The following is a 14,308-nucleotide window of genomic DNA, read 5'->3' on the forward strand; positions in this document are numbered from 1 at the left end:
TGGATACTTGAGTTGCTTCAACTTTTTGGCTATGAATATGAGTGAATAAATCTCTTCAAGTGCCTGCTTTCAATTCTTTTGGGTATATAACCAGAAGCAGAACTGCTGGTAACTCTATGTTTACTTTTTAAAGGGAGTACATACCGTTTTCGAGTGTGTCTGAACCATTTTACATTCTTAACAACGATATACAAAGGGTTCTAATTTCTCAACATCCTCATCGACATTTGTTATTTTTTATTGTTTTGATAATAGCCATCCTAATGAATAACTACTCATTCTTGCAACAAAATTTCTTGAGCACTTAGAGTGTGTGCCAGGCATTGTATTACATACCAGAGAGATGACTGTGAAATGAATAGAACTAAAATTGAAGTGACATAACACTCCAGTACTCTTGCCTGGAAAAGCCCATAGACGGCGGGGCCTGGTAGGCTACAGTCCACGGGGTCGCTAGGAGTCAGACACGACTGAGCGACTTCACTTTCACTTTTCACTTTCACACATTGGAGAAGGAAATGGCAACCCACTCCAGTATTCTTGCCTGGAGAATCCCAGGGACGGGGGAGCCTGGTGGGCTGCCGTCTATGGGGTCGCACAGTCGGACACGACTGAAGCAACTTAGCAGCAGCAGCAGCAGCATAGTATATCTAGAACCTGGAAGTGCATATTAAAAATGATTCAAAAACATAATACAACTAAGTGTTTAGTATTAACAAACTCAAACTTTGGTAAATGTAAAAAGCATAAACTATTATCTAAATCCTTATTAAAAAGAAAAGATCCTATTGAAGCACAATAGCAATAACATTACTGTTCAGCATATGTGGTTAAAATGTATGAAGCAGAAACACTGATACAAAGCATCCAGGTCAAAGTATAGCATCTACCTGCCATGTTATAGCCACCAGAATCAGACTTCACTAATGACCAATGGATGATATATTATCCATCTAGGCGGCTCTAACTGCTGTTAGTCTATACACATTTAAATTAACTCTAGGAACAAATTTAATTAAACAACTTACCTCTTCTCCAAGTACTTTTTTTTCTGAGTCAAGTGATCGAACCCGATTTCTTAGAGCCAGAATTTCCTCATCCAGTCTCTGATTATGTTCTTTTGCTTTCCGTAGGTCAACTGAGTCTAAAACAAAGAAAATGCAATTGATTCAATTGGACTGAAGTTTTTTCCAATTAATTTATTTATTTTCTGCTGCACTAGTCTTCGATGCTGTGCGTGGTATTTCTCTAGCTGCTGAGAGCGGGTGCTACTCTTCGCTGAGGTGTGCAGGCTTCTCAGTGCAGTGGCTTCTCTTGTGAAGCAGAGCCTCAGTAGCTGTGGCACATGGGCTTAGATGCCCCATGGCATGTGCGATCCTCCTGGACAGGGATCCAGCCTGTGTCCCCTATATGGGCAGGTAGATTCTTAATTACTGGACAACCAAAGAAGTCCATGGATTGAAGTTTTAATTTGGGGGCATTAAGTCTAAAAATGGAGGAAGTGCTATTTCCTGCTCTTCTTGTCAGTTCTACCATGTCTCTGCACATGTGATTCTCTGCAAAGAAGAGCTGCTAGACTCTCAAGTCCAGCCCTAGAATGTTGTACCAACTCACGAAACAGAACAGAATGTTTTGTCAATTCTCATGCCGGTCTAGTGAGTTGGACTTTTTCAGAGCAGTGTTTCCAGCAATAGAGGTTCTTCCAGGACCCGGAATTTTAAAACAATTGAACCTGCCTTCTAAAACCCAAATGACCAAGAAAATCATCTTCCTAGGCTCCTGTGGTCCCATCTCTCTTACATGCGTGTATGCTCAGTCGCTTCAGTCATGTCCAACTCTTTGTGACCCTATGGACTGTAGCCCACTAGGCTCCTCTGTCCATGGGATTCTCCAGACAAGAGTACTGAAGTGGGTTGCCATGCCCTCCTCCGGGGATCTTCCCAGCCCAGGGATTGAACCTGCAGCTTTTACATCTCCTGCATCGGCAGGTGGGTTCTTTACCTCAAGCACCACCTGGGAAGTCTCTCTTACACACCTCTTGTGTTCCTTGGTACTTCTCCTGCACTTGTTAACGGTAGGACCCCACAGACAGCTGATGCACTGAGCTAGGAGCAGTGAACAGACTGGCCAAGTGAAATCAGATTAATTCACCCAAATCCTCTTTCTCCTGTAGCACCTCTGCCTGTAGGCCACTCTCACCTCAGCACCTCATGTTGAGATCTGCTCTTTGTAGCACTCATCAAAGTTTCAACAGTATAAACGTGTTGCTGGTAATTTTCTTGGATCAGCAGCTGCTTCTTTTTTTCATTTATGTTTTTCCTATTTTTCTTTTGATGCTGTAAAGTTTCCTTTGTCTTCCTTCTTCCTTGCCTGTTTGGTTTTTAACTTGTATTGATTTTTTCTTTCTTAATTTTTTTGTTTCCCTTGCTATCCCCCTTTTCTCCTTAGCATGTGAATTTTTAACTTGAAAAATGCTGAAAACATGCCAAAAAAAAAAAAATTCACAATCCATATACATATATGGAAGGCAAGATTTGTTCTAACCTTTGCATATGCAGTTTAAAAAAATTCGAACAGTGTTCCACAACACTGTCTGCAAATTTACCACCTGTGAATACATCACGGACATCTTTACAGGATAGTATACCTAGTGTCGTCTTATGTGGAACTCTTTTTTAATTGAGGTATAATTTATATACAATATAGCAAACATATCCTAAGTGCTCAGTTTAATGAATTTTGAAAATTTTATATACTTGTGAACTTGCCTTCCAAAAGATACAGCATATTTTCATCAAACCATAATATATCCTCAAATCCTTTTCAGTCGGTTCTCCACTCCCACCCACCCCTACAGCCACTTTCTATCACAGAGACTATTAATAGTTTTGCTCATTCTTGGTTTTCATATAAATTAAATCTTACAACACACATGTTTGTTTCAGGCTACTTTCACTCAATATATACAGTACTGGGGGGATTCACCTGTATTTTGTTGATAATTTGTTCCTTTTGAGTCCATCTTATTAATATACCATGATTTGTTAATGCAGTACCTCATCTTGTTCTGCATAGTAAGCCACTGTCCAAATTGCCATTTCAATGTCACTTTCCCCCTACTGATGAATATTTAGGTTTGCTGCCAATGCTTATTCTTGTAAACAATTATATAAGGATTTTCCTTGTTCATCAATCTCTAAGTCCTTATGACATTATTTCCCCAAAAATAAATCCCTAGAAAGAAATGACATAGCTGGATCAGAAGACACGCGCATTTAAAAAATTTGACAGAGCCTGCCAAATTATTCTTCAGAAAGATTGTACAAAGCTATACTTTCACAATGGCATTGTCTATTTCTCTATAGTATATATTACCAGTATTTTTAATTTTCACAAATCTTCAAAATACAGTTTTACATAGGTCACTAAAATTAGTACTGTTCTGCTTATCACAAATGGAATACAGGCTTTTTGTTTTTTAAAACATCAAGCTAGGGCTTCCCTGGTGGCTCACCGGTAAAGAATACGCCTGCCAATGCAACAGACATGAATTCTATCCGTGATCCAGGAAAATCCCACATGCCACAGAGCAACTAGGCCCGAGCACCATGACTATTGAGCCTGTGCGCTAGTGCCTGGGAGCTGCAACTACTGAACCTCAGGTACTCTAAAGCCCATGCTCTACAAGGAGAAGCTACTACAAACAGAAGCCCACGCACTGCAAATAGAGAGGAGCCCCTGCTCTCCATAACTAGAGAAAAGCTCGTGAGGTAACATAGACCCAGCACAGTCAATAATAAATAAATAAATAAAATTACATTTTAAAAATCAACCTATACAGTTAGGTTCAGAGCAGATATTCTCATCCAACCCTTAACTACCCTGACCTGAAATAATGTTGTTAACGTGCGTGTGTGTGTGTGTGTGTGTGTGTTCAGTCACTCAGTTGTGTCCGACTCTTTGTGATCACATGGACTGTAGCCCACCAGGCTCCTCTGTCTGTGGGATTTCCCAGGCAAGAATACTGGAGTGGGTTGCCATTTCCTCCTCCAAGGGATCTTCCCGACCTAGGGACTGAACCCACATCTCCTGCAGGTGGATTCTTTACCACTGAGCCACCAGGGAAGCCTATCCTTTGGTTACCTAGGGACTTTCCAAAAGTCTTCATGTCATGACAAAAGACACCTTTATTAGGGTGAAGACCAAATACATGTTACTTACTATAGATTATAACATCACAGGGTAAATAAACCTAGTTTTATAATTATTTAAAACCAGTAGACATATTTTAAATTATTTTTGTAGCTACTATCATTATAACACTCAAATTTCATTCTATTTCACTATAGCTAGTGTCATTTATACATAGCCAAGTGAGGGTGCTGCTGCTGCTGCTGCTAAGTCGCTTCAGTCGTGTCCGACTCTGTGCGACCCCACAGAGGTGTTGTTAAATGCATTATACAGTGTCTTAACCTCAGTGGTCAGAGAAGGCAATGGCACCCTACTCCAGTACTCTTGCCTGGAAAATCCCATGGATGGAGGGGCCTGGTAGGCTGTATACAGTCCATGGGGTTGCTAAGAGTCAGACACGACTGAGCGACTTCACTTTCACTTTCCACTTTCATGCATTGGAGAAGGCAATGGCAACCCACTCCAGTGTTCTTGCCTGGAGAATCCCAGGGACGGGGGAGCCTGGTGGGCTGCTGTCTGTGGGGTCGCACAGAGTCGGACACGACTGAAGTGACTTAGCAGCAGCAACCTCAGTGGTCCCAGTAAAACATGTATTGTTTGTGTTAACCAAAGGTTTTGTAGTCAGACATTTAGCTCTAATACTTAATGTAGCTTACTGGATAATTCATTTAACCTTGCCACAACTCAGTTGTTTTATCTATGAAATGGTTAGAATAATACTACAACTTGGCATTGATGTTAGGATTAGAGATAATGCATGCAAAATGCCCGATAGAGTATATGTTAGTAAGCAACAAGTGATAGTAAGCATAATAGGACGGTAGAGATAGTAATAATAGAACTAGTAGTAATATCATTAATTATTAAATTTTGTTTAATACTATTACTTAACATAAATTATATTATTGTTTGTTTTATTATTAAATATTATAATATCTGTTAAAATTACTCACCATTTTCGTTCAGCTTTATCAAATTTTCTTTCAATTTCTCAATTTCTAGTTGAGCCTTCTCAAGTGCAGAAGCTAAAAGAAAAAAAGAGCAATCAGTCAGCAAAACAAGACCAGGAGCTGAATGTGGCTCAGACCATGAACTCCTTATTGCCAAATTCAGACTTAAATTGAAGAAAGTAGGGAAAACCACTAGATCATTCAGGTATGACCTAATCAAATCCCTTATGATTATACAGTGGAAGTGAGAAATAGATTTAAGGGCCTAGATCTGATAGACAGAGTGCCTGATGAGCTATGGAATGAGGTTCGTGACATTGTACAGGAGACAGGGATCAAGACCATTCCCATGGAAAAGAAATGCAAAAAAGCAAAATGGCTGTCTGGGGAGGCCTTACAAATAGCTGTGAAAAGAAGAGAAGCAAAAAGAAAAGGAGAAAAGGGAAGATATAAACATCTGAATGCAGAGTTCCAAAGAATAGCAAGAAGAGATAAGAAAGCCTTCTTCAGCGATCAATGCAAAGAAATAGAGGAAAACAACAGAATGGGAAAGACTAGAGATCTCTTCAAGAAAATCAGAGATACCAAAGGAACATTTCATGCAAAGATGGGCTCGATAAAGGACAGAAATGGTATGGACATAACAGAAGCAGAATATACTAAGAAGAGATGGCAAGAATACACAAAAGAACTGTACAAAAAAGATCTTCACGACCCAGATAATCACGATGGTGTGATCACTCATCTAGAGCCAGACATCCTGGAATGTGAAGTCAAGTGGGCCTTAAAAGCATCACTACGAACAAAGCTAGTGGAAGTGATGGAATTCCAGTTGAGCTATTCCAAATCCTGAAAGATGATGCTGTGAAAGTGCTGCACTCAATATGCCAACAAATTTGGAAAACTCAGCAGTGGCCACAGGACTGGAAAAGGTCAGTTTTCATTAGAATTCCAAAGAAAGGTAATGCCAAAGAATGCTCAAACTACCGCACAATTGCACTCATCTCACACGCTAGTAAAGTAATGCTCAAAATTCTCCAAGCCAGGCTTCAGCAATATGTGAACTGTGAACTTCCTGATGTTCAAGCTGGTTTTAGAAAAGGCAGAGGAACCAGAGATCAAATTGCCAACATCCGCTGGATCATGGGAAAAGCAAGAGAGTTCCAGAAAAACATCTATTTCTGCTTTATTGACTATGCCTAAGCCTTTGACTGTGTGGATCACAAGAAACTGTGGAAAATTCTGAAAGAGATGGGAATACCAGACCACCTGACCTGCCTCTTGAGAAATCTGTATGCAGGTCAGGAAGCAACAGTTAGAACTGGACATGGAACAACAGACTGGTTCCAAATAGGAAAAGGAGTACGTCAAGGCTGTATATTGTCACCCTGTTTATTTAACTTATATGCAGAGTACATCATGAGAAATGCTGGACTGGAAGAAACACAAGCTGGAATCAAGATTGCCGGGAGAAATATCAATACCCTCAGATATGCAGATGACACCACCATTATGGCAGAAAGTGAAGAAGAACTAAAGAGCCTCTTGATGAAGGTGAAAGTGGAGAGTGAAAAAGTTGGCTTAAAGCTCAACATTCAGAAAACGAAGATCATGGCATCTGGTTCCATCACTTCATGGGAAATAGATGGGGAAACAGTGGAAACAGTGTCAGACTTTATTTTTCTGGGCTCCAAAATCACTGCAGATGGTGATTTCAGCCATGAAATTAAAAGGCGCTTACTGCTTGGAAGGAAAGTTATGACCAACCTAGATAGCATATTCAAAAGCAGAGACATGACTTTGCCAACAAAGGTTCATCTAGTAAAGGCTATGGTTTTTCCTGTGGTCATATATGGATGTGAGAGTTGGACTGTGAAGAAGGCTGAGTGCTGAAGAATTGATGCTTTTGAACTGTGGTGTTGGAGAAGACTCTTGAGAATCCCTTGGACTGCAAGGAGATCCGACCAGTCCATTCTGAAGGAGATCAGCCCTGGGATTTCTCTGGAAGGACTGATGCTAAAGCTGAAACTCCAGTACTTTGGCCACCTCATGCGAAGAGTTGACTTATTGGAAAAGACTCTGATGCTGGGAGGGAATGGGTGCAAGAGGAGAAGGGGACGACAGAGGATGAGATGGCTGGATGGCATCACTGACTGGATGGACGTGAGTCTGAGTGAACTCCGGGAGTTGGTGATGGACAGAGAGGCCTGGCGTGCTGCGATTCATGGGGTCGCAAAGAGTCGGACACGACTGAGCGACTGATCTGATCTGATCTGATCTGATATTTGTGTAAGGAGCAAATGATTAGCAATCAAATTTCAAATGACCCTCTGGAATACTTTCTGATGGCTGTCCTCTGAGTTTCTGCATAAATGTCACCTCCTCCAGGAAGCTTTCCCAAAGTCCCCTCTTAATATTCCTACTACATCTTAGGTTTCTTCCTATCCCTGATATTGTCTGATCATGTAATCTTTCCCTGTTTCCCTAACCAGATTCTATGCTAAAGAGTTTGGACCACTGTAAACAAAAGGAATAGCTAAAAGTTTTTAAGCATGGTATTACAAATTTAGTAAAAAGAAATGACACGCATAAATACTTAAAATTAATGCCTGAAATTAATAATACTTAGAATTTCACCAGTTGTTCCTAGAAATAGCAAAATAGAAAAATTTCAGAAATAACTTTTGGTACTATTCAAGAACTGTATGAGGATTGCAGAATGGCATACAGAAAGTATATGGGGCACAGGAGTCTATTGAATTTGCGTTCTCTAACCCAGGTTTTATCACTTTGCCTCCTGTGGTCTACTCATCACCAATGCTACAGCTGATAGGCCTCCTATAATGGCAAGTTGAGGAATCTCCCAGAAGAGACCAACATGAATCTTACAAGAGATCATTCCCAATCACATAGAAAAGGTACATGAGGCAAAGTCCAGAGGAAACCAGGCACAAGCTTCCAAGAGTCATCTCTCAGCAGTCATACAGGATGGGCTTAATTTCTCCAGCAATGAATTTGACAATTCACATGAAAAGTCTGCCAAGAATATTCATTACAGACTCAGCAGCCAAAGTTTTTATTGGGTGCTACTTACATAGACACCACCTTCTGGTGGCTCAGACAGTAAAGCGTCTGCCTACAATGCGGGGGACCCAGGTTTGAGCCCTGGGTTGGGAAGATTCCCTGGAGAAGGAAATGGCAACCCACTCCAGTACTATTGCCTGGAAAATCCCATGGACAGAGGAGCCTAGAAGGCTACAGTCTATGGGGTCGCAAAGAGTCAGACACGACTGAGCGATTTCACTTTTCTGCCCAGAACATACCAAAATTTCAGACTCTCAGAACGAAAGCAGGTTTTTAGCATAAACCACATTGTACAAACAGGTCAGGCACAGTGAGCCACTGTTATAAATTGGGGGAGGGAGGGAACCTTCTCCAAATCCAAGTTTTCAGATGCTGCTGCTAAGTCACTTCAGCTGTGTCCAACCCTGTGCAACCCCATGGATGGCAGCCCACCAGGCTCCCATCCCAGGGGTTCTCCAGGCAAGAATACTAGAGTGGGTTGCCATTTCCTTCTCCAATGCATGAAAGCGAAAAGTGAAAGTGAAGTCGCTCAGTCGTGTCTGACTCTTAGTGACCCCATGGACTGCAGCCTACCAGGCTCCTCCATCCATGGGATTTTCCAGGCAAGAGTCCTGGAGTGGGGTGCCATTGCCTTCTCCATCTCAGATGCTAGCCAAGGGCTAACCTGACAAACAGGAGTTTCTAAGGACAGCAGGGTCAAGTCTTCTATTTTAACTATTTTCTGTGCAGGATGGATATACATTTTGTTTATCCACTCACCAATGATAGATGTTTAAGTTGTTTCTATGTTTTGGCTAGTACTGTAGATAATAGTGCTTTGAACATTCACATACAACTTTTTTTTAAATGTATTTTATTGAAGTATAGTTGACTTATAATGTTGTGTTAATTTCTCATACAAGCTTTTTAGTGGACATATATCTTCATTTCTCCTGGGTAACATGATAATTTTACACTTAACACCTTGAGAAAATGCCAAATTGTTTTCCAAAGTGTCTGCACCATTTTATATTCCCATCAACAATGTTCCAATTTCTTCACATCCTTGCCAACACTTGACATTATCTTTTTTATTATAGCCATTTTAGTGGGTGTGGAATGGGATCTCATTGTAGATTTAATTTGCACTTCCCTAGTGATCAATGATTTTGAGCATCTCTTCATGTGCTTTTTGGCCATTCACATGCCTTCTCTAAAGAAATGTCTACTCAAGTTGTTCATTTTAAAGTTGGACTGTCTTTTTATAATAACATAAAAGAATGCTGCTGCTGCTGCTGCTGCTAAGTAGCTTCAATCATGTCCGACTCTGTGCGACCCCATAGACGGCAGCCCACCAGGCTTCATTGTCCCTGGGATTCTCCAGGCAAGAACACTGGAGTGGGTTGCCATTGCCTTTTCCAACATAAAAGAATATATATAAGTAAGAATTCTTCATATAGTCTGGATATGAGTTCTGCATCAAACACATGATTTGCAAACATTTCTCTCAGTCCACGGTTTGTCTTTTTACTTTCCTATTGGTATCTTTTGAAGTACAGAAATTTTAATTTCAATTAAGTACAATTTATTAGGCTTTATTTTATCACTTTTGCTTTTGGTTATATCTAACATATAATTGCCTATGCCCAGATCATAAAAATTCACTCTATGTTTTTTTCTAAACATTTATAGTTTTAACTCTTGCATTTAGCTCTGTGGTCCATTTTGAGTTAATATTTGTGTAGGCAAAGCCCTGCCCATCAGAGCAAGACCCAGATTCCCCTCCAGCCAGTCACTCCATTCAGGAAGCTTCCACAAGCCTCTTATCCTTATCCATCAGAGGGCGGACAGAATGGAAGCCACAGTTACAGAAAACTAACCAAACTGATCACTTGGATCACAGCCTTGTCTAACTCAATGAAACTATGAGCCATGCTATATGTAGGGCCACCCAAGACGGACAGGTCATGGTGGAGACTTCTGACAAAATGTGGTCCACGGAGAAAGGAATGGCAAAACACTTCAATATTCTCGCTTTGAGAACCCCGTGAACAGTATGAAAAGGCAAAATGATATGATACTGAAAGATGAACTCCCCAGGTCAGTAGGTGACCAATATGCTACTGGAGAAGAATGGAGAAATAACTCCAGAAAGAATGAAGAGACAGAGCCAAAGCGAAAACACCACCCAGCTGTGGATGTGACTGGTGATGGAAGAAAAGTCTGATGCTGTAAAGAGCAATATTGCATAGGAACCTGGAATGTTAGGTCCATGAATCAAGGTAAATTGGAAGTGGTCAAACAGGAGATGGCAAGAGTGAACATCGACATTTTAGGAATCAGTGAACTAAAATGGACTGGAATGGGTGAATTTAATTCAGATGACCATTATATCTACTACTTTGGGCAAGAATCCCTTAGAAGAAATGGAGTAGCCCTCATAGTCAACCAAAGAGTCCGAAATGCAGTACTTGGGTGCAACCTCAAAAATGACAGAATAATCTCTGTTCATTTCCAAGGCAAACCATTCAGTATCCCAGCAATCCAAGTCTATGTTCCAACCACAAATGCCAAAGAAGCTGAACGGTTCTATGAAGACGTTCTAAAATTAACACCAAAAAAGATGTCCTTTTCATCATAGGGGACTGGAATGCAAAAGTAGGAAGTCAAGAGATCAGATCAGATCAGATCAGTCGCTCAGTCGTGTCTGACTCTTTGCAACCCCAGCACGCCAGGCCTCCCTGTCCTTCACCAACTCCCGGAGTTCACTCAGACTCACGTCCATCGAGTCAGTGATGCCATCCAGCCATCTCATCCTCTGTCGTCCCCTTCTCCTCTTGCACCCAATCCCTCCCAGCATCAGAGTCTTTTCCAATGAGTCAACTCTTTGCGTGAGGTGGCCAAAGTACTGGAGTTTCAGCTTTAGCATCATTCCTTCCAAAGAAATCCCAGGGCTGATCTCCTTCAGAATGGACTGGTCGGATCTCCTTGCAGTCCAAGGGACTCTCAAGAGTCTTCTCCAACACCACAGTTCAAAAGCATCAATTCTTTGGCGCTCAGCCTTCTTCACAGTCCAACTCTCACATCCATACATGACCACAGGAAAAACCATAGCCTTGACTAGATGAACCTTTGTTGGCAAAGTAATTCTCTGCTTTTGAATATGCTATCTAGGTTGGTCATAACTTTCCTTCCAAGCAGTAAGCGCCTTTTAATTTCATGGCTGAAATCACCATCTGCAGTGATTTTGGAGCCCAGAAAAATAAAGTCTGACACTGTTTCCACTGTTTCCCCATCTATTTCCCATGAAGTGATGGAACCAGATGCCATGATCTTCGTTTTCTGAATGTTGAGCTTTAAGCCAACTTTTTCACTCTCCACTTTCACTTTCATCAAGAGGCTTTTTAGTTCCTCTTCACTTTCTGCCATAATGGTGGTGTCATCTGCATATCTGAGGGTATTGATATTTCTCCCGGCAATCTTGATTCCAGCTTGGGCTTCTTCCAGTCCAGCGTTTCTCATGATGTACTCTGCATATAAGTTAAATAAACAGGGTGACAATATACAGCCTTGACATACTCCTTTTCCTATTTGGAACCAGTCTGTTGTTCCATGTCCAGTTCTAACTGTTGCTTCCTGACCTGCATACAGATTTCTCAAGAGGCAGATCAGGTGGTCTGGTATTCCCATCTCTTTCAGAATTTTCCACAGTTTATTGTGGAAAGTCAAGAGATACCTGGAGTAAAACAGGCAAGTTTGGCCTTGGAGTACAGAATAAAGCAGGGCAAAGGCTAACAGTTTTGCCAAGAGAATGCAGTGGTCATAGCAAACCAAACACCCTCTTCCAGCAACACAAGAGAGACTATACATGGACATCACCAGATGGTCAATACCGAAATCAGATTGATTCTATTCACTGCAGCCAAAGATGGAGAAAATCTATACAGTCAGCAAAAACAAGACCAGGGACTGTGGCTCAGATCATGTACTCCTTATTGGAAATTTCAGACTTAAATTGAAGAAAGTAGGGAAAACCACTGGACAATTCAGGTATGACCTAAATCAAATCCCTTATGATTAAACAGTGGAAGAGACAAATAGATTCAAGGGATTAGATCTGATAGATAGAGGGCCCGAAGAACTATGGACAGAGGTTTGTAACATTGTATAGGAGATGGTGATCAAAACCATCCCCAGGAAAAAGCAAAGCCAAAAGGCAAGATGGTTGTCTGAGGATGCCTTACAAATAGCTGAGAAAAGAGAAGTGAAAGGTAAAAGAGAAAAGGAAAGATATACCCATCTGAATGCAGAGTTCCAAACAATAGCAAGGAGAGATAAGAAAGCCTTCCTAAGTGATCAATGCAAAGATATACAGGAAAACAATAGAAATGGGAAAGACTACAGACCTCTTCAAGGAAATTAGAGATACCAAGGGAACATTTCATGCAAAGATGGGCACGATGAAGGACAGAATGCTATGGACCTAACAAGAGCAGAAGATATTAAAAAGAGGTGGCAAGAATACACAGAAGAACTATACAAAAAATATCTTCATGACCCAGATAACCACTATGGTGTGATCACTCACCTAGAGCCAGACATCCTGGAATGTGAAGTCAAGTGGGCCTTAGGAAGCATGACTATAAACAAAGCTAGTGGAGGTGATGGAATTCCAGCAGAGCTATTTCAAATCCTGAAAGATGATGCTGTGAAAGTGCTGCACTCAATATGCCAGCAAATTTGGAAAACTCAGCAGTGGCCATAGGACTGGAAAAGGTCAGTTTTCATTCCAATTCTAAAGAAAGGCAATGCCATAGAATGTTCAAACTACCACACAATTGCACTCATATCACATCCTAGCAAAGTAATGCTCAAAATTCTCCAAGCTAGGCTTCAATAGTACATGAACTGAGAACTTCCAGATGTTCAAGCTGGATTGAGGAAAGGCAGAGGAACCAGAGATCAAACTGCCAACATCTGCTTGATCACAGAAAAAGCAAGGTAATTTCTGAAAACATCTACTTCTGCTTCATTGACTATGCTAAAGCCTTTGACTATGTGGATCACATTAAAATGCAGAAAATTCTTAAACAGCTGGGAATACCAAACCACCTTACCTGCCTCTGAGAAACCTGTATGCGGGTCAAGAAGCAACAGTTAGAACTAAATATGGAACAATGGACTGGTTCCGAATTGGGAAAGGAGTATGTCAAAGACATATATTGGCACTCTGCTTATTTAACTTATATGCAGAGGACATAATGTGAAATGCCTGGCTGGATGAAGCACAAGCTGGAATTAAGATTGCCGGGAGAAATATCAATAACCTCAGATATGCAGATAATACCACCCTCATGGAAGAAAGCGAAGAGGAACTAAAGAGACTCTTGTTGGAGGTGAAAGAGGAGAGTGAAAAAGTTGGCTTAAAACTCAACATTCAAAAAACAAAGATCATGGTATGTGGCCCCATCACTTCATGGCAAGAAGTTGGGGCAACAATGGAAACAGTAACAAACATTATTTTCTTGGGCTCCAAAATCACTGCAGATGGTGACTGCAGCCATGAAATTAAAAGACGCTTGCTCCTTGGAAGAAAAACTATGACAAACCTAGACAGTGTGTATTAAAAAGCAGAGACACTACTTTGACGACAAAGGTCCATCTAGTCAAAATATGGTTTTTCCAGTAGTCATGTATGGATGTGAGAGCTGGACTATAAAGAAAGCTGAGTGCCGAAGAATTGATGCTTTTGAACTGTGGTGTTGGAGAAGACTCTTGAGAGTCCCTTGGACTGCAAGGAGATCCAACCAGTCCATTCTAAATGAAATCAGTCCTGAATACTCATAGGAAGGACTGATGCTGAGGTTGAAACTCCAATACTCTGATGCAAAGAACTGACTCATTGGAAAAGACCCTAATGCTGGGAAAGATTGAAGGTGGGAGGAGAAGGGGATGACAGAGGATGAGACGGTTGGATGGCATCACCGACTCAATGGACATGAGTTTGAGTAGGCTCCGGGAGTTGGTGATGGACAGGGAGGCCTGGCATGCTGCAGTCCATGGGGTCACAAAGAATCGGACATGACTGAGCAATTGAACCAAAC

General features: G+C 41.2%; 1 protein-coding gene across 2 annotated transcripts in view; it reads right to left on the reverse strand.

Moving 5' to 3' along the window:
* CCDC30 (coiled-coil domain containing 30) overlaps window positions 1–14,308 on the reverse strand; it is a 135,697-nt gene that overhangs the window by 99,860 nt on the left and 21,529 nt on the right. For both annotated transcript variants that reach the window (XM_070786725.1, XM_019958273.2), the window contains exons 6-7: window positions 5,145–5,216; window positions 1,029–1,144 (exon numbers count right to left, since the gene is read on the reverse strand). In XM_070786725.1, coding sequence (XP_070642826.1) covers window positions 1,029–1,144; window positions 5,145–5,216 — 188 coding nt within the window. The remainder of the gene's footprint in view (window positions 1–1,028; window positions 1,145–5,144; window positions 5,217–14,308) is intronic.

Source organism: Bos indicus, chromosome 3, assembly GCF_029378745.1.
Source record: "Bos indicus isolate NIAB-ARS_2022 breed Sahiwal x Tharparkar chromosome 3, NIAB-ARS_B.indTharparkar_mat_pri_1.0, whole genome shotgun sequence".
Classification (NCBI taxonomy): Eukaryota; Metazoa; Chordata; class Mammalia; order Artiodactyla; family Bovidae; genus Bos; species Bos indicus.